The 23,036-nt window shown below is 39.7% G+C and overlaps 1 protein-coding gene across 2 annotated transcripts; it reads left to right on the plus strand.

Moving 5' to 3' along the window:
* The first annotated feature begins 4 nt into the window (after positions 1-4).
* On the plus strand, positions 5-22,304 carry SEPSECS (Sep (O-phosphoserine) tRNA:Sec (selenocysteine) tRNA synthase). Of its 2 annotated transcripts, XM_015862674.3 has the most exons (11): positions 5-223; positions 752-906; positions 2,179-2,297; positions 2,382-2,540; positions 3,605-3,758; positions 7,323-7,425; positions 9,507-9,636; positions 9,794-9,885; positions 16,526-16,619; positions 17,298-17,388; positions 19,480-22,304. In XM_015862674.3, the coding sequence occupies exons 1-11, from the start codon at positions 110-112 to the stop codon at positions 19,736-19,738; spliced, it is 1,470 nt and encodes a 489-aa protein (XP_015718160.2). In that variant the 5' UTR covers positions 5-109; the 3' UTR covers positions 19,739-22,304. The 2 variants fall into 2 exon arrangements, with proteins under 2 accessions (XP_015718160.2, XP_085401755.1); XM_085545629.1 differs by lacking the exons at positions 9,507-9,636; positions 9,794-9,885; positions 16,526-16,619; positions 17,298-17,388; positions 19,480-22,304 and adding an exon at positions 7,819-7,999.
* Positions 22,305-23,036: the final 732 nt, after the last annotated feature.

The following is a 23,036-nucleotide window of genomic DNA, read 5'->3' on the forward strand; positions in this document are numbered from 1 at the left end:
AAGCGCAGCCCCGAGCGGTCACGGCCGCGGCGGGAAGCGGACGGCGGTATCGCCCGCACGGCCCCGAGCTGCACGGAGCGGCCCGGAGCGTGTTCAGCGCCCGTCCGCCATGAACGAGGAGAACTTCGGGTCCAGCGAGCGGCTGGTGACCGCCGCCTACGTGCGGCAGGGGGCGCAGGGCCGCCGCGGGCACGAGCTGCTCGTGCGGGCGCTGCTGGAGCAGGTAACGGAGCCCGCCGCACCTCAGTCCCCGCGGCCCAAAGCGCGCTGGATGCTGCCCCGCTCGGTGCGGACACAGCGGCCCTTCCGTACCACGCTGCCATCGGGTTCCTTTTGTTGTCACCTGTTAAGCGACCTCTGACCAACTGAGTTGCGACAGCGGTGCCGTGTGGGCTTTGGGCAGCCAACGTTGGCTCCCTGTGCAGCTCCCTGGCTTATAACTGCATTGGATGTATGGCAAAATCATTATTCAGCTTCTTTTGCAATGCAAGTCTATAACATAACTGTTAATATATAGACTACCTTGAGTCTGTAACATAACTGTTAATATATAGACTACCTTGAGTCTATAACATAAGTGTTACGCAGTGACAGTAATCACTGCAATCCAAATAGAAACTGCTGTTCAGTGTCTGAGAATGACACCATTAAAACAAGTTATGTGTTCGTTCTTAATTTCCATGGTTGTTCTTAATTTCCAAGGTTGTTCTTAATTTCCAAGGTTATAAATTGTGTTTCTATTATTATTAAGGGAAAATGCCCTGAAGATGGATGGGACGAAAGCACCATTGAACTCTTCCTTCATGAACTTGCCATAATGGACAGCAATAACTTTCTGGGCAACTGTGGTGTGGGAGAGAGGGAAGGCAGAGTGGCATCAGGACTTGTTGCCCGAAGGCACTATAGGTACAAGTTCTATTGGCTATTTGAATCAGTCTGTTTTATTGTTGCTTTTTCAATGCTGTACAGCTTCTTATCAGCGTATCAATTAAAACTACCGAGTACTGTAGTTGTAAAGTACTGAGCATCCCCAGTGAACAGCCATTTGTATTTCTTATATTCATTACTATGTTTATACCATGAAAAGTTGATATGCACGTAAAAACCCAGTCTATATAAAATCTATTTTGTGTGAAGTGAGCTGAATTACAAAGACAGAAGGAGCTGTTGATAGCTCACAGCCCTTATGCTTGGCAGGTACTTTGGAAGCTGTGACTCTGGAGACTCGGCATTAATGTCAGTATGAAGATAAACTTTGTGCACAGTGTTCTGTGCTGAGTAGCTTTGCTGTTTAATCCGAGGTGATTGAAACTGAGTGAAAGTTCTTGGGATGTTTCTCCTTGAAACAGTAGCACAAAAGCATATTGGAGACAAAAGTTTTAGTGAGCTTTACCATATGGAAAGTGAATTACTTAGGCTTAATGGCTTTCAGGAGCCCTAAGTACAATGAAAAATTAATGAAGAAAACCACTAGCACGTCAGTGTGGGCTTTCTGGTTCCTGTTCTGCTGTCTAGTCTCAGATCTGTGAGGTGTGGGAGGCAGAGAGTTGCACTGGGTAGAGTGCACAAGGAATTGCTGGTGTTGCTGGAGAGGGCATGCCCAGCTTCTGGCCAGGGTGAGCCTGGGCTGTCATTTATTGGTCTCAGGTATCTCTGTCACCTGGCATCTCACCTTCACCTGAGAGCAAGAAAGAGGAAAAGTTTAGAGAATTTCCTCCATGCACTGATTGCTAAAATGTTTCATCAAGTAGCTTTGGGAGTGGGAGAGGGAGCAGGAGGTGGTTCTGGAGCAGTATTTTATACTATGCTCTGCTGTAGGCAACTGGCTTTTGTTTTCTTTGGATTTACATGTCTGGACATACCTGCATTTATAATACTAGTTTAACAGGCATCAAGGCGTTGCTGGGGTGCACTTAAAAGTAAGCCTGCCAGGTGCTCAAGCTGTTTCTGTATTGGGTGTTCTTTATTTGCTTTATGGAATGTTGTTAGTCTAGTGTTCAAAACAAAAATAAAATACAATTTCATCCTAATATACGTAGTTGGTTGCAATGGAGCTCACGAGAGAGAGTGCATCGGGTACAATTTTTTCCACAATTGTTTACCAAATTCTTTCCAGTAGCGAGAATTGCTTTGGGACGTGGCAAATCTTGATGTGTGTTTTCAACCTTTTTTGTTCAGGTTGATCCACGGAATTGGAAGATCAGGAGATATTTCTGCAGTCCAGCCTAAAGCTGCAGGGTCGAGCCTTTTGAACAAGCTCACTAATTCAGTCGTTCTGGATATTATAAAGCAGGCTGGTAGGTGGACAGCTGAAAGTCTGTCTCTCTTATGGCAAAATGTCGTGTGTTCTTTGTGTTAATTTCTGACTTTTTCACCTGCAGGTGTCCGGACAGTGACCAATTGCTTTGTGGTTCCTATGGCAACTGGCATGAGTCTAACTCTATGTTTTTTAACATTGCGGCACAAGAGACCAAAGGCAAAATACATTATTTGGCCACGGATAGACCAGAAATCATGCTTTAAATCGATGATAACTGCAGGTAATAGGGGGATGGCTGGTTACAGGCTGTGCTTTTCTAACATATACAAAACTCTATATTTCAGAGTGATGCTGAATTCATATACTTGGAATCATATCCAGAAAAGATCTAATGTGTAGTTGTAAGTGCTTTATTTCTACACACCTGATTTCTAACACAAAATCAGACGTGTTTTCCTGTTGCCTAATAGAATGTGGGACTATGCTGAAGTAGGGAGATGTATATAGTATTGTGTTTTCTTACTAAAGAGAGCAAGACTAAGTAAATTAGCATTCATTTTCAGTTGGATGCCTAATTTGCTTTCCTGAGAATGATGTCATGGGTTCATGGTTCCAATCCCTCTCTAAAATATATTCAAAAAAAATGAAAAGTGTCTTTGAAATTGGGATCAGAAGGCGACAATCTGTCTGACTACCATGGTATTTTATTTTGGAATGTGGTAAGTGTTAGCTGCCCCGTTTGTTTTTAATCTTGGTATGTCAGTGCTCAGTCAGGAAATAAGTTTGGTGCCTTTCTTAGTTCAAACCTTATTTCCTTCTCAAATGAAATTCCTTGTCTACCAGACTGTAAGTAAACTAAGGGTAGAAGTCCAGCCCTACTCCAAAGCTGTCCCCTGTCTGCAGACAGACTCACAGGATCAACAAAATGGCAAGTAAGGGGTATGTGCATGAGCTGGAAAATGATCGTATATGGGCAAGTGGTGGCACAGGTTCTTGTCCGGGTTCCTAGGAAACATTTCATTTCAAGGCCAGGCTAAATGGGGCCTTGGGCAACATGACCTTGTGCCCTTTGATTTATTGGTTGGCAACCCTGCCTGCAGTAGGAGTGTTGGAACTAGGTGATCTTTGAGTTCCCTTCCAAACCAAGCTATACTATGATTCTGTTTTTTGGCATAAAATGTTGATTGGATAAAACATCTAAAGCAAAGGGGATTCTGTGCTAATGTGTTTATATTATTAATCTGAGTCTGAAATAATCTGTTGAAAGACAAAATGTATATTTTTGAAATCTACACTTAGAAATGAAAAGCCCACAATGAGTTGGAGATTTGTTTTGTTGGTTAGGTTTTGAGCCTGTGGTGATAGAGAATGTATTAGAAGGTGATGAGCTACGGACGGATATTGAAGCAGTGGAGGCTAAAATCAAGACTCTCGGTGCTGAAAATATTCTTTGTGTGCATTCTACAACATCTTGCTTTGCTCCAAGGGTACCTGATAGGTAAGTAGTCTTTATAACAAGTACATTATTGGTTGTCAGTGAAAAAAACCTACGTGTTTTGAATGCTCAGTTACTGCCAATAAGCAAAGTGCATCCAGTAAAGATGCTTCAGTCCCCGTGTTTAAGGGTAATGACAGGTTGTGAAATAATGCTTCGGTTTCAAAAAAATGCATTAGGAAAATGAATGTGGTTAATAATGGTCACTTTGGGTGAAATTAATGCCACTTTGACAGAGGTTTCTCATGGGATTTCAGGGAAGTGGTGAGAGAAGAATTTCATAGAAAACAAAGTCCAGAAAGTATAGTTCCACAGCTAGTGCCACACTTTAATATTCATCTTACCTTTTCTACTCTTGTCTCTAACCAATGATGAATTTTCCTAGGCTAATACCACTGCTTTAAAAAAACACAAACTATTGCCAACATTTAAAATCATTGCTTGAGTTGCTCTTTCCTGTGTTATGCTGATGTCCTTAGTGTTAATAAAGATATACTGATAGAGGGAAACCCCTGAAAGCATGTGGGGCAGTGCTTTGTGAGCATAACGTGAGATTTGCTCTACCCTCATGTGTCTGGGTTTGAACATTTATAGCCTGATTGCTTGATGCTACAACTTACAGTTTCCAGCTGTAAAATCACCATTAAAAGAAACTTAAACTCTCTTGCTTCTAACTAACTAACTTCTGTAGCCGCTACAAATGCGTGAGTTCAAGCACTTGCTGAAGCAGAGATGAACACTGCAATTAGGAGAAGAGAAACAGAATGTTCCAGACGTTATTTCTACACATAAATTACTTCTAAAATATTTGAAAAACAGTATTTATCGTGGGTTTAGCTCAGTTGCTAGAGGGAAGTTAAAAGCAAATAATTCTGTCAGAATACTATGAATGCTGAGTTGCAAATTTATTGGCCAACTTAAATCAAAGCTATCAAAATTGAATGGTCTATTTTATAGCTTTGGTAAATGAATCTTTTCCTTATCTGCCTTCTCTTTTTGACATGCAATTGTTTTGTCCTCTGCAACTAAGAGATGAAATATTAGGTAGTGGCACTGTGTTGTGATATACCACAGATAGAAGAGAATTTGAACGTGTTTTCTATTTAAAGGATACTGTCAACTACTGAAGGCCATAACATCCATCTTCCTACAGGAGAGAGAATAAAGCAGTTCTGGAGGATACCATTTTTATATGTCTGCTTTTAAATAATTTACATTGTTAAGGCTTTATTTAGTTGTGATGGTGATGTTTTAAGATTTTAGGTGGGTTAGGATTGTTGAATGATTAGGATAAGAAGTTTATGTCTGTGTACCTGTAGTTCCTTTGAAGTGTTATGAGACTTTATTGATATAATGTACTACTATATAAATCCCCTTTATTAGAGAGACGTAAGTTCTCTGACTTCTACCTGTTGCTGCAAGAAGCACTGTATTGAAAGGAGAACTGAAGGCAAAATGTGACTTTTTGGTTAATTAATGAACTTCATAGAATTCTCTACTTTGTCACTTCATTAGTATTAGGAGAAAGGCCAAAGTTGTTGTTTTTATGAACTTTTACAGGCAGGAGAGAAAGAAAGGACATAGAGATATATTTTGCCACTCACGCTACTTGTGACTTCTGGGAACTTGAGTAGTAACCAAACTTACATTAATGCTTTATTTTTCTGACATCACTAGCTGCTCTTAATGGTTTAACTTAAGCTTTAGAGGCATACAAGTGGTGAGCCTTATTGTTTGCTTCCCATGCAGAGTCACATATTCTTTTCAAACTGTAGAACTCTCATCCTGTATTGTAGCGTAGATCTAATTATTCACAGAATCACAGAATTGTAGGGGTTGGAAGGGACCTCTAGAGATCATCGATTCCAACCCCCCTGCCAAAGCAGGCTCCCTACACCAACCATGTCACACAGGTAGGCGTCCAGGCGGGTCTTAAATATCTCCAGAGAAGGAGACTCCACCACCTCCCTGGGCAGCCTGTTCCAGTGCTCCGTCACCCTCACTGTAAAGAAGTTCTTCCGCACATTTGTGCGGAACTTCCTATGCTGTACTTTCATCCCATTACCCCTAGTCCTGTCCCCACGCACTACTGAAAAGAGACCAGACTCACCACTATGGCTCCCACACCTCAGGTATTTATAAACCTGGATCAAGTCCCCTCTCAGCCTTCTTTTCATGACATATTTGTAGGAAAAGAGCCTTTTCTGTTTTCAGGACAGCTGGCGTGTTGCTTTACTGGGACTCAGTGGGTGAGAAAGATGATGGATCACACAGAGCAGTGAACCCTCTGTTTCTAGATTGGCAAATTTCTCTACCTGCACTTGGATAAAAAACAACCTGTAAGAGTGGAAATTATTTTGAGTCTTGTTTGAAAGGTGAGGGATGAATCTCAGTGAGCAACACCAGCAAATCAGAAGGCAAAAACTTTGCCTGGTGTAATGTTTCCTGTTAACTCAGGATTCAGAATGTTGGTAAATGGGAAAAAATTACTGGACACGCAGTTCCTGCTGAATATCTTGACTGTCAAAGATGAATGCATACATTATACTGTGAGTGTTACCTGGCCAAACTGGTGCTTTACATACTTGTAATTTCTCTAGGAATAACGCTGTGATGTTGTTGTTTTCCTAGGGACTGAGGTTCAGAAAATTCAATCTGAGGTTTGTAGCTGAGTTTTGCATTACAAAAGAGCACAAGGCAATATAATAGAAATAGAATACAAAAGAATGTCACCTCCTGGGAAATGTTTTCCTACTCTTGTCACATTTTATATGGATGTCGGTAAATTACAGTGAGAGGCTGCACAAAGATAGACAGGGGAAAAATGCATTGAAGGCTTGGATTTTTCTGATGCTTGTTTTAAAAATAATCTTTATAATCACTTCAAATTATCAAGTACTACATTATTTTTGAAATAGATTTTCTTTATAAAAGATTCTTAAAAGATTCTAAAAGCTTGTTAGAAATCAAGGTATTGAAAAAATAAGGGTGTGATGGCAGTGCTTTGAAAAGGTTACTAACTAGATGTGTGCTTAAAAAGCTTTAGTCCCTCAATGGAAATGACCTTTGCATTCAATTAAATCCTGGTTTCACTGAGAAATGATCCAAGCTGGCCTCACTGTAATTCCAGGAATTTAAAGGCTTCCTCTGTTATACAGCTCCCAGTTCCTCAAACACATCTTGAAACTTTGATCAAGCTGCTTTCAGGTTGAATGTTAAATAAAAGGAAAATGCATAAATAGCTGCAATTCTGTTAATTATCACTAAAGTAACAAAATATCAGAGCTGATGATTTGAGATCTGGGTTCTGGGTTCCAGACAAAACTTCCAGTGAAGCATGAAAAATCTCAGCCTAGTTCAACCATTTGTAATACTTATAAAAGTTAATAGGATTTTCTTCTTAACCTTTGATGCTGAAGGTGGTTATTGCTGCCACGAGGCAGTAAACAAGAACATTTATTTTCTCTTTCTGACCTTCCTGTAGACCTTTCAGTCTTTTAATGGTCTGATTGATAACATGGATTACAGTGATTAGTATTTCTCTAAATTACAATTTTATGCTCATAGGCTGGAGGAATTGGCTATAATTTGTGCTAACTATGACATTCCCCATATTGTCAACAATGCATATGGAGTTCAATCTTCAAAATGTATGCATCTTATCCAGCAGGTAGGAACTGTGCATTTCAAATCTATCTATCTATATATTCTTAAGAAGCATGAGAAGACCTCTAATCATAGACAATGCTAGCAAGTTTTATCATGTGTCGCAGCTTGGAGATAAATCCCACACATATCCTATAGCTGGACTATTTGCTGAGAGTACGGAGCAGAAGGAAATAATACTTAAAATGTTTGTTTCTGTTATTGGCTTTTTGAGTAACCAGATTTGTTGAGGCTTCGTTTATGTTCGGGTGTCTTTTACAATGGAAAGATATCCCTACTAATCTTTCTTAAAATACTTCATAAAATCATTAACCTACAATTGTTAAATCATTGGTTGTACTTGAATAGAGATTAAAGCTTCAACAGAATGAGTTACCGATGTTCAAATTTCTTTCAGTTTTTATATTCTCAAACTCACATGTTTTACTGGCAGTCTTGAAGGCACGACGTGGTTCAGCAGCACTTTGTTGTCACTTGTCCATATTGTTGGCACAGAGAACACCTGGGAAAACTGTTGAATTCAATGTGGTCTTCAAAACAAGTTCAATTTCTTATTGCCTTTTCTGCAAAGCAAATTGTTTAGTACCTAAGATCAACCACAAAGCATACACCTGCATTTTTGCTCATTGCAAATGAATGCAATGTTTCTTTGATATTCCTCTGTTCTCCCTGTTGCCCATGTATTTTAAGAGGATCCAGGGAATCCTGAACTATTATATATGTGCCAATAATTTTTTTTCTGGTTAAGAAGACATTGTTATTATGTGAGCAAAGACCAGCTGGATCTTGTTAGCATTTCTAAATTTATCTTGAGAGACTGAAGGGATGTGACAGATGTTGAAATGGTGCGTGAAATAGAACACTGTATGTGTTTGATTTGCGATGGTACATGTTTACTGCATTGAACCTGATTAATTGTAGTGAAATTCTAACATGAAGGAGACTGTGGGATTGCTGAGTTTTGCTGCATATGGTGTCATATCTAATGATGATTTTCTCAGACTGCAAAGCCACAAATAGAACTGTTTGTGGTTTTGTTTCTGTGTTTTTTCCCTGGCTTCTTGGTGTGTGGTTTGGGTTTTCCTTTCTCTTTTTCAGTTATGGGAATGTATACATTTGAGCTGCTGTTTATTTACAAGGATTTATTTCCTCTGACAGAAAATGTACTGTCCTTGTGGAAGCAGTCACTAATGAAATCAAATGTATACCTGTCCCCATGCACTCATGTATTAAAACACAGAAATAACAACTGTCTTAGTTTCATCTGCCCTTTTCACTCTTTTTGTCCCATGTTAGCTCTGCTTGTTTCTTGGTTTTAATACAAAGTACTTATGTATGTATAATGTGTAAGTACTTGAAAATTCTTCAATATGTTTTATCATTAATATACTTCCAGCTTCTGTTATGATGCATGCTTCTTAATTGCACAGTTCATTGATGCTGTATTACTAAGCTGAAGTTGCACAGCAGACTCTACTGTTATTGTTCTTTTTTTTTCCTTTAAGAAGATCTCACTGGCCAAATGTTGGGGGCATTTTGTTCTCCAGGAGGAGGGAAAGTCTTTGAGGAAGTTGTCTGGATCTTAATTTTGCAGGCAGCATTATGTGAGGGAGCGCTGTCACGGTCCATTTGTTTTGATGCAGATTACGTGTACATGTCAAAAAAGATATTTTTGTTTTCTGATGAGGCGTTAAGCTGTAGCCTTTTACTGCCAGAACCTGTGGCACGTTTTGAATTGTGCAGTGTTAAATGTTGTTAACTGTACAATTCCCATTAAATTCCAGAGGACTTTATTTGATAGTTGCTGCAAATGAGCTACTCTTTTTGGAGATGTGCAGGAACTAAAGACAGCATTTTAAATCATAGCAAATTAAGATAGCTTAAGGTAGCGTGTTAGCAGGCAGCAAAAAGTGGTAAGCAATGCAAAACAAAGGCAGTGCTGTGCTTTAAAATCCTTCATCACAAATAAAATATCTGAGAGAGTTTTAGGAATGACATTTGTTTTATTGCTGGGTTATTATTACAATGCTATCCCACATTTTTCATTAATACGTGCTGTGGATTCTTTTATTCCTTTTGATAAAGGGTGCTCGAGTGGGCAGAATAGATGCTTTTGTTCAGAGCTTGGACAAAAATTTTATGGTTCCAGTAGGTGGTGCTATCATTGCTGGCTTCAATGAGTCCTTTATTCAGGAGATCAGCAAAATGTATCCAGGTAAGTAGTTCATGGATTGATTTCCTCCATACAAAATAACTGTAGAAAACTCAATTATCAATTTCCTTTCACATAAGTTTTTTTGTTTTTGTCATTCTTGTTTTTTAAACTTAACCCGTACATTTTTATTTTGTTTAGTTTTGCTTTGCTTTTTCAGGAAGAGCTTCTGCATCTCCTTCTTTAGATGTCCTCATTACGCTTCTGTCTCTAGGTGCCAGCGGCTACAAACAGTTACTGAAAGAGAGAAAGGTAAGCTGTTTGGGAAGCAGCATTTTCTTGGATTCAGCTTTTAAAGCCTTGTTGCAAAACTGCTTCGTGCAGTAAATCCTATTTCTGTCTTGAAAGCCGTTACATTTCTTTGGAGTTTACAGCTCTTAATCTGGAAAGGCAATATGATAAAATTACTGCTTGACCAAATGATGTAAATGTGTAAGTTTGACTTCCTTGATGCATTTTTTTACATCAGTCTTAACTACCTCATACAGTATTTGTATTTATTGTTCAAGGATATGACTAATGCAGTAGAATTTTGTCCAGTACAATCTGAGAAGTGCTCTGCCGCGTAGTGATGATCACAAAGCTCATCCCAGAGGTCTTTGCTCATCTTCATTTGGCCATATTATGCTTTTGTACCATGGTAGTGTTAAATGCTGTGTACCATATTCTCAAGAAAATCACAACTTCTGATAAGATAGAAGTACTCAGCCACAAAAACATTAAAAGATTGTCATTTAAGGCAACCATCTAGATACAGAGCTAGGTTTCTTCTCTGCCTCTGCCATGTATATTTTGTGTTGGATATTATTGAGTTTTCAAAATATTCAAGTGTTCTAAAATTGGAACCTCTACTCTTGAGTCATCTTCAGTTCTGGACATACTAAAGGGCTTGCTTTTGCTATCTGTAAGCATTAACGGTGAGAATCCTTTTTGTAGAATTTCTTAGGTAAGGAAATGTGGATTAAGTACTGTAAGTTAATAGTTTTAAATCATGCGCGATTTGCTACATGCATTATTTTATTTAGAAAATATGTTTCAGTTGTCTCCTGCTGGTGGCTTGCTGCTGTTTCTGATATCTGAGCAGGATAGTAGTGCTGTATGCCATGGCTTGTTTCCAGTTCCCTGTATTGACATACAGAGATTCTGTACTGGGATTGAGATCCCATAGGAGTGGCTAGAATATGAGAAGAACAGCAGGGTTGACTTTCAAAGGCTATGGTGTGGTCTGTGCAAGCTATGTGAAATCAGGGCTTGTGAAACGCCGAAAGCAGTCACACTGTTACCAATAGTGGAATGTAGTTTCTAATGTTTCGTTCCGACCCATTTTGCTATCACTAAATGTGGGTTTGTGTCTTCATTTAAAGCAAATTTATTTTTCCCCTCTTCCTCTCATCTCCAGAAGAACTTTAAGTGAATTTATCATGTTTTCTACAAAACTGATTTTGCAGATATGTAACAAGCAGTGTAAATATTGCCACATTATGATTAATAAGTTATTTGTAAGTAAATTGTCTTGATGAATAGCTGTATAATACTTTAAATCGTATCATTTTCTTGGTAGTAGAATTCTACAGTGAATAAAGCATTACATTTTTACAATTTGAGGTCTGTTTTATTTTTAAGTGCGAGTATACTCTATAAACATAGCCTTATATATGGCATAAATATGTTTCTTTTATTGGATTTGCTGTAGAAATAGAAACTTTTTTTTTGCTTAAATGTGTTTGTTCCTGAATTGTAAAAATGTAATAATGATAGTTTATTGCCTGTGCTCTGTGAAGGCAGAGGCAGAGCTATTAGGCTCTCAGCAGGAGCTATTTATAGGTTGACACAGAATACTCCTTTCTATATCGGTTCAGTTACACCTACTCACACAAAGTCAGCTATAAAAAACTTCCAGTATTTCTTTCTCTTTTTATACTTACTCACTAATGTTATTTCAGGTTACTTGAGCTCAGGCCAGAAAGTCTAGAATATTACTGAGAAGAGATTAATCTCACGCAACCAAGGGCAAGAACTAGTCATAAAATGACTCAAATGAGTTGGAAGAGACCCACAAGGATTATCAGGTCCAGCTCCAGGCTCTGCACAGGACTGCCTCAGATTCAAGCCCTGTGTTTGAGTGCGTTTTCCAAACGTTCCTTGAATTCCAGCAGCTGTCACCATTGCCATGAAGAGCCTGTTGGGTGCCTACCACCATCTGATGAGTAGCCTGTTCCTAACATCCAACTTGGCCCTCCCCTGACCCAGCTGTATGCTGTTCTCTTAGAGCCTCAGAGTCACTGGCACCACAGAGAAGAGATGAGCACCTGCCCATCCATTCCCATCATGAGGAAGCTGTAGGATGCCATGAGACCTCCTGTCGGTCTCCTTTAGGCTGATCAAACTGCATTATCTCAGCTGTTCTTCATACATCTTGCCCTTTGGACCCTTCACCATCTTTGTTTCCCTCCTTTGGACCTTCTTTAATAGTTTTACATCTTTTGTTATGTTATGGAGTGCAAACCTGCACTTGGTGCTTGAAGTGAAGCTGCACCAGCACAGAGCAGAGTGGAACAATCCCTTCCCTTGCCCAACTGTCAGTGCTGGGACTGATGTACTCCATGACTGTTGACTCATATTCAGTTTGCAGTCAACCAGAACTTCCAGACCTGCATGGCTGCTTTCCAGCCTCTTGTTTCCCTGACAGTACATATATCCAGAATTACCCCATTCCAGCTGCAGAGTTGAGCACTTGTTGTTGATAAATTTAGTATGGTTGGTGATTGCCCAGCCCTCTAGCCAGTCAAGATCTCTCAGAAGCCCTTTCTGCCCTTGGGGACATTACCATCTCCACCTAATTTAGTATTGTCTGTGAACTGAAGTGTGCATTAGAGTCTTGCACCCAGGTCATTTATAAAAAAAGCACTGAACTGGCCCCTAGATAAAGCTCTGACGTACCCCACTAGTAATTGGCCTCCAGCCTTTGATAACCCCGTCTACTATAAACCATTGAGTTCAACCCATTAGTCTGTTGTTCACTCATCATACCGTGTACTTGTCTAGCTGCACGCTGTACATTTTGTCCAGAAGAATGCTATGAAAGATAGTATAGAAATTTCTGCTGAAATCCAAAAAGATCACATCACATGGCTTTTCTTGGTCAACTGGATGGATAACCTTGTCGTCAAAGGAAATTGAGTTTGTTAAACAGGACCTTCCTCTTTTGAACTTGTGTTGGCTGTGACCAATGACTGCCATCATTCCTGTGTGTTTCAGTAACTCCCATTATGATCTTCTCCGTAATTTTACCAGGCACTGATGTGAGACTGACAGGTCTGTAATTACCAGGGTCGTCTTTCTTGCCCTTCTTGAAAATTGGAACAATATTTGTCAGTGTCCAGTTTCTCCAAATTCTCAAAACCGTTGAAAAATAATTGAGAGGTCTCGGGATAATATCTGCAAGTTCTTTCAATACCCTGGGATGGATCCTGCTGGGCCCCATAGTCTTTTGTGCACTTGACTGGAGCAGAAAATCCTGAATGAGTTCAGAGTCAGCCAGGATGGTGTTCCTGTCTATGGCAGAGGGTTGGACTGGATGATCTCTAAGGTCCTTTCCAACCTACTTCATCATTCTATGATTCTATATGACACAATCCCTCAACTCAAGGTAGGAGGAATCTCCTCAGCCTGCCCGCCTCCCTCAGAGCTCTGTCCCAATGTCCCAGTTCTCTTTGGGCACCCCCCACAGCTGTCCCAGACCCTGACAGAAATCATGGGCAAGCCCTGCTGCCTCAGGCCTGGGTGGCTGTGTGATGTTTGGGCAGCTCTGTCAGGGAAGCTGAGTGAGTTCCAGTGGGTGCAGAGGCTGTAGGGGATGCAGAGGACACAGCTTTCTGCTGGGTGAATGCCAATGCTGATTCAGCTCCTTGTGAGCAGATTATAACCTTCTTCTGAGTTGACTATTTGAACTGGCACAGTGACAGTTTCTCTTCTGTGTCCCCTGCTGCATCTGTCCCATTTTACTTCTGCACGGGGGTACTTTTTAATATAGGAAAGAGATTATATGAGAGAGAGGAACGCATATGTGGAATTATGTTTTCTGATGGGATGGCATTCATGGAGTATGAGGTTGCATGCTCTGATATGAGAGGGTAAAAAGGGTGCAATGAGACAAAATTCTTAGTGTTGCAGTGCAAGAGAATCTGGATGTGAGTCTATGTGGTCTATGTAAGCATTCCAGACGTACACCTGCAGTTTCTCTGATGCTGTTTGGCTGCATTTCAGGAAGTAAACCTTCTGAGTATGGGGCTCCATACTCAGCAGTGCAGCCTTTTTTTGTGTGCATGGTACAGTGTGCCCAGTGTCTGATCAGGTTACACATCAGATGCAGCTGCTCTGTGTGCTACATAAAGCAGAAGAGAAGCTGTGACAGCTCCATCGTGAACAACTACTGCAGCAGCAGCAAAGTATCTTAATCAGACTCAGGTACAGCATATTAGAGTTGTCAGTGTGTGTGGAGCACAAAGCGGCTGTGAAGTTTTGTTGTTCTGTAGGTTTTTAAGGGGAAAGGGAGAATTAAATAATGAAACATAATTGACATGTAGTGCTCGGGTTGTTCAATGCAACTTCAGCATAATAGTTAGCTCCAAACGAGAAAGCGTCGTGGGCTGTCACAGAAATGCAATTCTCTAAGATCTTATTTGTATATAATTGCTTAGGGTGCTTATAAATTGTCCACATAACAGAAATGTTTTGTAACAGGGGTTGGTTATAGATTTGACCTCACAAGAATATTTCATATTCCTTTTTTTTTTTCTTTTGAAAGGCCATTAATCTATTTTATAACAATCTATCAAATAACACCAGGGCTTCCAGTGGAAAGATGCAAAATGCAGAAGCTCATAAAAACAAGTTTTTGAATTTGTTTGCAAACACATAAAAATGTACATTTGGATTCTTTTTTTCCCCATCTTTCTGTTCTTTCCTGTTCTGCCAAATTGCTGTGTTTGTGAAGGCTGATCTAGTAACCCAGGCATTAATTTTATCTCATATTTTTGTGCAGTGGGTAACTGGTTGTAACAACTTGGAGTCCTTAGGTAATAAATACATAATATAAAGTTCCTTAGATATAATGTACAGAAATGAATTACTTGGGGATTTCTTCCTGTTCCAAGATAAGTTTTTCTCAGAACTGGTTTCATGGATAACACCTCCACAGCAGGCAGAGTTAGTGTATAGTTCTGTAATACTTTGCTTCAGCTGTAAAAGTAAATAGCCAGCAGAGGGAGCACAGATTAATTTATGAATTGGATTACAAAAAGTACCGGTCTAATGGCTAAACATACTAATGATGCTCATTGTTGAAAGCAAATAACACATGAGTAATGTGTTTGTACTCAGTGATGGACTAGGAGGAAGAGACATGTGTTTGAATATTCGAGTAAATGTTTTTCAGCTTCTACAAGTGAACTGTAAATAAACTGATGGATTGAAACCACTAAATCATTTCATTTCAGAACGCCTCTGCAAAATACAAATGATTCTCCACACATTTTGAGTTCTGATAAAGAACCATAGATGCCTCCTGTATTTTTATTGTTGTTCCAAGTGTTACAGCAGCTGAATGCTCTTGTTGATAAGGAATCTACAGCCTAATTTGTTTGTACAGCAGCATCCTACTTTTTCTTTCCGGCAGAATTCATTCCATGATATTAGGAAGCACAGGTCAGGAGCGATGGTCATTTGTTTGCTCATAAAATGGGGCTGGGCTCACTGCAGTGCCTTTAAAAAGCTGTAACATTCTTCTAACTTAGCTGCTACAAAACTCATTTGGTTTCATAAGACCTGTGGGAGGCTCTGTTTAAGAGCATAATTCTGATCACAAGCTATAATTTGTACCTGTCAGAGTGTGCGGGTCAGAACAGGATACTGGTCTGCAAACAGGAGAGACAACTCTATTTAAGGAATGAAAAATCACATGTCAGGTCCAGAAATTGATGAGGATGCTGAACAGGCAGTCACATTGAAGTAGATGAGCAGCACAATCTTTTTGACCAGAAAGAGGAAAAAGCTGCTGTTTAGTATTCTTTAAAAAAAGAATTCCCAGTGCCTGCATCTTTTTGCTAGTATTTATGAGAAACTAAGCATTAAAAAGGACAGAAAAGCGTCTGGGGAATCCAATAGGGAGAGTGGTGCTAAGTGGTATCAGAATTCAGATACCTCCATTTCTTTAGGAGGCTTGCACAGGAGAGGTGGGTGATAGGAAGAGGACTGGCAGGAGAATATATGTTGTATGAAACAAAATACAGTCACGTGTACTCATAGCCTTCTCCTTAAAAAAAACATTGCCTCTCTTGTACAGAAAGAGAGGTCTATGAACCACTGGTAGCTGCGATTGTATAATAAGTGGTAACAAAAAGTGATTGTTTTAGTCTGAAGCTTATTCATAGAAAATGATACAGGAAGCAATTTGCCATATCGTGGCCATCTGTGTTGGTTCATTCTCTGGCTCGTGGGACTGGAGTGAGGGGAAGCTCTTGCAGGAGTGGGGAAAGGTCAAATCCTTCAACAGGATACAAACATGGGGAAAGACCTGCTGCAGAGCAGTAATCTCTTCAAGATTTTACTCATCTAGGTTTCAGTTCCACAGAGAGAATGGCTGACCTCCCAGGCACGTATATTAGATCAGATAGAGAGCTCTTCACCGTCCTGAGGGGAAGAACAAGGTGAAGGAAATGGAGCTGTTCCTTTATAGATGGATTTCAGAGAAGTATCAGTCCAACTTATTTGATGCACTTATAAAGGATGTAATAGAGACTTAAAAGTTTTGTGAAGTAGATGGTATTTTCTCTGTTTGACAGCCAATAACAAAAATATTGTGTCCTTTCTTTTTTTTTTTTTTTTTTCCCAGGAAATGTTTTCGTACCTTTCAAGTGAGTTGAAGAAACTGGCAGATATCCACAATGAGAGACTGTTGGATACACCACATAATCCCATATCCTTAGGTAATGGTGGGGTTTTAAATCTTTAAAAAGAAATTCTAACAAGCTATGCATTCATAATGCACTTAAATATACATTTTCTATACATTAGGCATTGCACACTGCACTCCATTATATTATTATAAAGCCAAGATGAAACCACTGAACCCAATAAGATAACCTGCTATAAAGGCAGAGTAGTAGGGTTGTGACTCAGGCCCTTCTGACAAAATTGCTCCTGTACAACATAATCAATTATTGTAGCCAAGGCAGGCAGAAGATGTTAGCAGGTTACCTTATAAATAAATAGGTTTTAAAATAAATTAGGGTATAATTACTTTACGCATCGTCTTATATTGCTGTAAAAGACATTATGGAATTCCTACTCAGGATATTTGTCCTGACCAAAAATTCTGCTGAACACTAAAGTAATGTTACGCCCTTGTGCAGGATCTGTGCCTTTCCTGCAGCCCAACCAAAGAAGTAAAGCACCCAAGCTTATGGAAAGCTAGAAATGATGAAATGTAGCATTTATGTCTGTTTTTCTTTTGTATCTGAGCACAAATCCTTGGACAGATTTTTATTGTTGGAAGACACCTTATGTCCCCCGTGATTTTTTTTTTTTCCCTCTTTTTTTTTGGAAGGGGAGGGGAGGGGGAAGAAGCTTCACAGTAGTTTTAATCTGACCTTTTGTTACTTCAGCCATGTCACTGAAGAATCTGGATGAAAATAATGATGCTGCTGTTACCCAGCTTGGATCTATGCTTTTTACAAGACAAGTTTCAGGAGCAAGGTGAGGATGCTATGAAATTGAAAATTCTGGGGAGTTTTATTAGGATTTCATAAAATACATAATGCACTATTTACTCTATAGCAATTGTTTCGTGATTGCAGACTTTAGTCTGGCAATTACAAGTCCAAAATTATTATACCTTTCTTCCTCAATATTGTCTACCAATAATGTGCCTACCTGCCTGAGTTATCAATGAGGCCTTCTCTTTTAGCTTTGCTATACTAAATAGATAATCTATCCCCATTTAACTTAGTGTCATTATTTTCTAGAACCCCTTGGTTTCATTTAGTTTCCAGCTGTTGTCTGATCTTACAGTTATGTTGTAAGCTGCTTAGGGAAGATCTTTCTTTGTTTATTGCAGCACAAATATGGTTGTGCTGGGTGTCAGGGGAATAAGCTTTTAATACTCTGCTTAGCTTTCTGTCATATGGAAGAAAATCCCACTTTCTGGAACTAGAAAAATTCTACAACTTGAATTCTACAATTCTACACCTTGAGCCAGTCTGAGCTGAATTTATTCTTAGTGATACTGGTACGTGGAAACATAAACCAAATCATTTTTAATGATTTTGGCTTAAACCTTTCAGAAGAAGAGAATGATTTAAAATTTGTTTTGGCAGAATTCCTTAATATGAATATTACTGCTTCCGTGCTGGCTTGTGCCATAGACTTAATGTGATTTTCTGTATCAGTGCTGATTGTTTCCACATCAGAAGATATGCTTCATTAGCTTGGATTATTCCACTTCCTGCACAGAGAAATGGCAGTAAATCTGTATGTTCTGTAGTTAAATGGTCTTTTTAATTCACCTTTCCCAACCTTGGCATGTCCTGCAGTTTCAGTCATCATTGCCTGAGATTCCATAATTGAGAAGTTAAGGCTCTCCAGCTTTTTCTCTGATTCAGAGGTTTCAGATTTTTCCTTCTTTATGCAAGCAATTCTTTTTGCAGTACATATACAGTTTGATGTGGCATCTCAACAGGTTTTAAGCATTAGCCTTGAGTTGCACAGCAGTGGTAGCAGTAGCAGCTCCTTGCATTGCTCACACACAGGCTTTGCCATAACCTGAGGTTTGAGCACTTGGGTACAGAACGGATATGACAGCTATAGTGGTATTTGTCTGAATGCAGTTTCTCATATGAACTGCAGGCGTTGTCTCTGCAGGAATAACAAATTCTTATCAGTTGATTGGTGTTAATTGCTTGTGTAAGCTCTAAGTATAGCCATAAGGTGAGTCGTTCCTTTACCGAGGAAGGAGGTGGATTAAGGTTGTGGTTTATCAAGGAATGAATGTGCACCAAAAGTGCTGAGAAATAGGGTTTTGTGGGTAGTGGTTCTTAGTATGAGGAAGAGGTAAAAGCAGTGCTGAAAGTATCCATTTGAGAAGGGAATAAATATAAGGTTGTCATCACAGGATAAGGGAAGGGGGAGCTGTAGTACCAAGGTATGCATGTGGGGAAACTGGGATCCTGATTTGAGGAAGTAGACTGAAAGAGGAGAGCAGAAAGTGGTAAAGATTAGGGACCTGGTTTGGGAAATTATGTGATGTCATTAAAGGATGATACACAGTGGTGCAGCTGTAGTTCCAGCTACTTGGATGGCTGAGCCCTGTGAAGCACTTGAACCCAGAAGCTTTGGGCTGCAGAACATGATGCCAAGCAGATGTCTGCCCTAAGCCCGCTCCCAGCATGGTGACTGCAGAGAGCTTGGGGTCACGAGGCTGTCTGAGGAGAGACAGCGGGTCTGATAGTTAGGTCTTGTTATGGAATAGAAAAGTTGGCTGCAGATGTCTTTCATCTCATGCTGAGGAGCTCATAAATGCCAGCAATGAAGATGAAAACTTAACTGAAGAGGGGAATGAATATTCACCTGTGCCCAAAGACTTTACTTAACCGAGGATCTGCTAACTACTGTCAGTCATTGCAGTGTTTAAGCACTAGCTTGGAGAATACCCATTCCAAGCCCACCTACAGGAATTTGTGTAGCAGACATTACACTGCGTAGGAATTTGTGTAAATATACTAATTGTAGCATAGCACATAAACATATTTAAGGCATTTCATAATTGAATCACAATTCTGTTTATTTCAGGGTTGTTCCCCGTGGATCTGTGCAAACAGTGAATAACTACACTTTTAAAGGCTTTATGTCACATACAAATGACTACCCCTGTGCTTACCTCAATGCTGCATCAGCTATTGGAATTAAAAAGCAAGATGTAGACATCTTCCTAAAGAGACTGGACAAGTGTTTGAAGGCTTCCAGAAAAGGGAAAGAAAAAAATGGGAATGAAATATGTACTTCTAACACAGGCGCAGAACAACTTGAAGACCAGAAGATACAGACCTAGTAACACAGGAAGATGCACTTTTGTTTGAAGTATGTCAGGTTTGTATTGGGCTACACTGTGAATCTGAAGGGCAGAAAATTTGATCCTGAGCTGAAAAAAAACACCACCAAAAAAATTTGGGCTGAAATTTAGGTTTGAAGGAAATAGGTGATTTTTCTCCTATTCTCTGAAAGTCAGACAAGAATTTTGCACCACGTAAACTTCCTTGACATGCCAAAGTAAAGCTCTACGTTCATAGAATGACCTGTCAGTCTGTGGGTGACTGTTGGGGCTGGTGTTCTTCAAGTCACAGGATATTTAAGCACATGTTGATTAACAAGGTCTTCTGTAGCAATGATTGAATTTCTTTTTAGGTCTTGGTGTGTGACCAACAAGAACTGTTGTACTGCTCTCTAAATGTCTTGCTTTTACTCAGCTTACTTTCCATTTTTCTTTTATTTCCAAAGATTTGTATAGAAATATTGGGGGTAACCCCTAATAAATACAGTGTTGAAACTGGATGAAGAAATCATGGAGTTGGAATAGTGGTCTTTTTAGGTGCTCTTACCTCTCATGAGCTGCCTAGAACAAAGCAGCCCTCAGTGGCAAAGAACTTAGAATACCTCATATCATGTCAGTACTCAGCTCTTGGAAACATTTACACAGTTCAGCAACCCAAAGGAATTTTGAGGGAGTACAGTGATGGGAATGGGAGGCTGTGGAGTGGAGTGGAGTTGTCCTCTTTATACATTTCATCTCTTCCTTAGTAGTTGCTCATGAATTGAGCAGTCAGATCAGAGATCCACTCAAAAGGTGGATCAAAAGGTGGAATGCTTTGTGGGATGACTGCAACAGATTCAAGATCCAGTGAGACCAGAGGGTGTTTTGGCATTTTTAATCCATTATGGTTTTAAACTTCTGAACAGTCTCCTGCCATTGGCACTGTTGTCTGTGTCTGTGTGCAGTTACTGACTTGAATTCATCAGTGAAACAATAGATTCGGTCTGTTCCTGAAACAAAGGTTCCGTATCACTGGAATGACAAGCCCTGTAGGTTACCAAAAATTTTTTGTTAATTATTCTTAAATGCAATTAACACACTGTATGTAGATTTTTATGTCATTTACTGTTCAAAGTGAGCTTAGCATTCACAGGCATTTTGCTTTGTTTGTAATGTAGTAATTCCTGGGACACCTCAGGTAATGAATTCAAAATATCAGGAAATGTTGTAGTTACTTTGTTTTGTGGGATCTGAGACTTGAATCCTCAGGGCCCTCTGTAAAGATGAATTGATACAGGAGGTGATGTTAGTATGTGGAAACTAATGGTAGGCTGATTGCCATCGAGGTGGTCTCACTTACTTCATTGTATCTTTCATTATCTTTAGCCTGAATTGAACTGCTGCTCCTGTATTGCTGTTGCTACAGTTAAACTTCAGATCCATTAAAGCTTGTGGAAGGGAGGGCTGTCTGGAGTCACGGTTGTTACTTGCAGTACTAGGATGTCTTAAAAGAAAGGTAATGCAACTTGACCACTGAGTCCTTGTGGCCACAACTAGATGTAAATTTTGCTTTCTTTTGTTCCGAGATAATGCTATACCACAGTTTTTCCAGTCACTGAAGCTCTCATTCAGCCTTAGGAGACAGAGCCGTGCAGCTCACCCTGCCCTCTGCATATTGGAGCAGCCAGTGGAAACCACAGGGTCTTAGTGATACCTTTCTTTCTGTTTTGGGATATTGTTGCCTTGTGCTTGAATGAGCATAAGTTAGTGATTTAATTGATGAGTTACAGACTACAAATATGAGAGCTATTGTTATGAGAGGTTAGGGAGGTGCGTGGTAGTAGCTGCAATAAGGATTTGATAAGCAGTATCCTCAGATGGAAAACAAGAAAGCAGCAATTGCCTTTTCAGAGAGGAAAAGACCCCTCTGCCTTTTATGTTCTTGTAATAAATTGTCTGCTGCAAATAATTCACTCTCTTCTACTCTAGATTGAACTGCTTTCTCAGATAGTGTTTCTCCTGTCTTCAAAATGTTTTCCATTTGAAATCAAACATAAAAATTTCAACACATCTCTCTGAGCAAGTATCCAGGGAAGGAATTAAAGTGTTTCATTCTGATGTTGTGCATTTAAACATTGTGTTTTCTAAGTGGAAAACATTTTAAGATGAGACTTTGGGTTACAGTTTTTGTTTAGATTTGTGTCACTAAGGCTCTAATTGATGCCATCTGAAACCACACAGTTTAAAGTACTTTGAGAATTGTGCCCATTGTGAGGTATGATCTCTTGAGCTGAATATTAGTGTTATGTTACTTTGGTATGTTATTGCACCAGTTCACAGTTTTATTTCCTTGCTTTGTTCTTTTAAGCTTGTTAAGTTGTAATACATACTGAGGTTTTAGAGACAGAAGCATAATATAATGTCATTACAATTTAAATAAATGGAGAAGAAGTGGTTATTTATGGCATACTTGAAACAGGAGATTCAGTAGATAAACTCAGTATTTTTTCAAGGAAGAATACAAGCCACTTATTCTCTATTCACCAATGTCTGTAATAAGGTAATAAAATAATATTGGAAAGCACAATTATTGAGTCTTCATTTTCTTTATATAATAGATACAGGAAGATTTTGTGTCTGTGGCAGATCTCGGGCACTAGCAGTAGCGCTGCTGAAAGATGGCAATAGCTTGAGCATAGCGTTGTCAAAATATGGAGAATAAAACAAATGTATTAGAGACATTTGCTTTCTGTGAAGGTCTTTCTGAGGTTGCACAATGAAGTAAGAAGTTATTGGCTCAAAAAATTCATTGTGCATCCTTTTCCCTGGCCTCTGTATGTGCATGTGACACTGAAGGCTTCTATGTACCTCAGAGACCTGCCAGAGCCAATGTAATCTCCAGCATCCACAGTACTGTTGAGGCATTTAGGAAAGCAGCATGGGCTTTAGACAACACTTGGGGTTACATAGCAGGGATCTTTAGTAAAACATCATGAACAGATGCCCAGTTACTGAGGCTGCATCTCAGCTGCTATTTGTGAAACTACCTGTCTCTCTCATCGTAGGTCACAGCGTGTTGCTATCAGCGGTGAAACAAGAAGCAAGTGCATGAGATTTTCCAGGAGAGTTTAAGGTCCAGAGATGTAGGAGGTTCCTATCCTTGCTACTGGTTTGTTGCTCTGCCAGATGTTACTGCCCTGTAGCAGGGGCAGCAAAGCCATTCATCTGCTTGGCAACTGCCACAGTGTTGGAACAGCTGCTGAAACTGAGGTGTGTTAAAGTGAGCACTGAGGGTATGAAAAACTGCTTGTGAAGCATG

The sequence above is a fragment of the Coturnix japonica genome, chromosome 4, assembly GCF_054131305.1.
Source record: "Coturnix japonica strain WE chromosome 4, WE-NBRP24, whole genome shotgun sequence".
NCBI lineage: Eukaryota > Metazoa > Chordata > Aves > Galliformes > Phasianidae > Coturnix > Coturnix japonica.

Coding starts and splice junctions, on each gene's coding strand:
- SEPSECS (XM_015862674.3), top strand. CDS start 110: ATGAACGAGGAGAACTTCGGGTCCAGCGAGCGGCTGGTGACCGCCGCC. Junction 2,298..2,381: donor GGATATTATAAAGCAGGCTG/GTAGGTGGACAG, acceptor TTTCACCTGCAG/GTGTCCGGACAGTGACCAAT. Junction 2,541..3,604: donor TAAATCGATGATAACTGCAG/GTAATAGGGGGA, acceptor TTTGTTGGTTAG/GTTTTGAGCCTGTGGTGATA.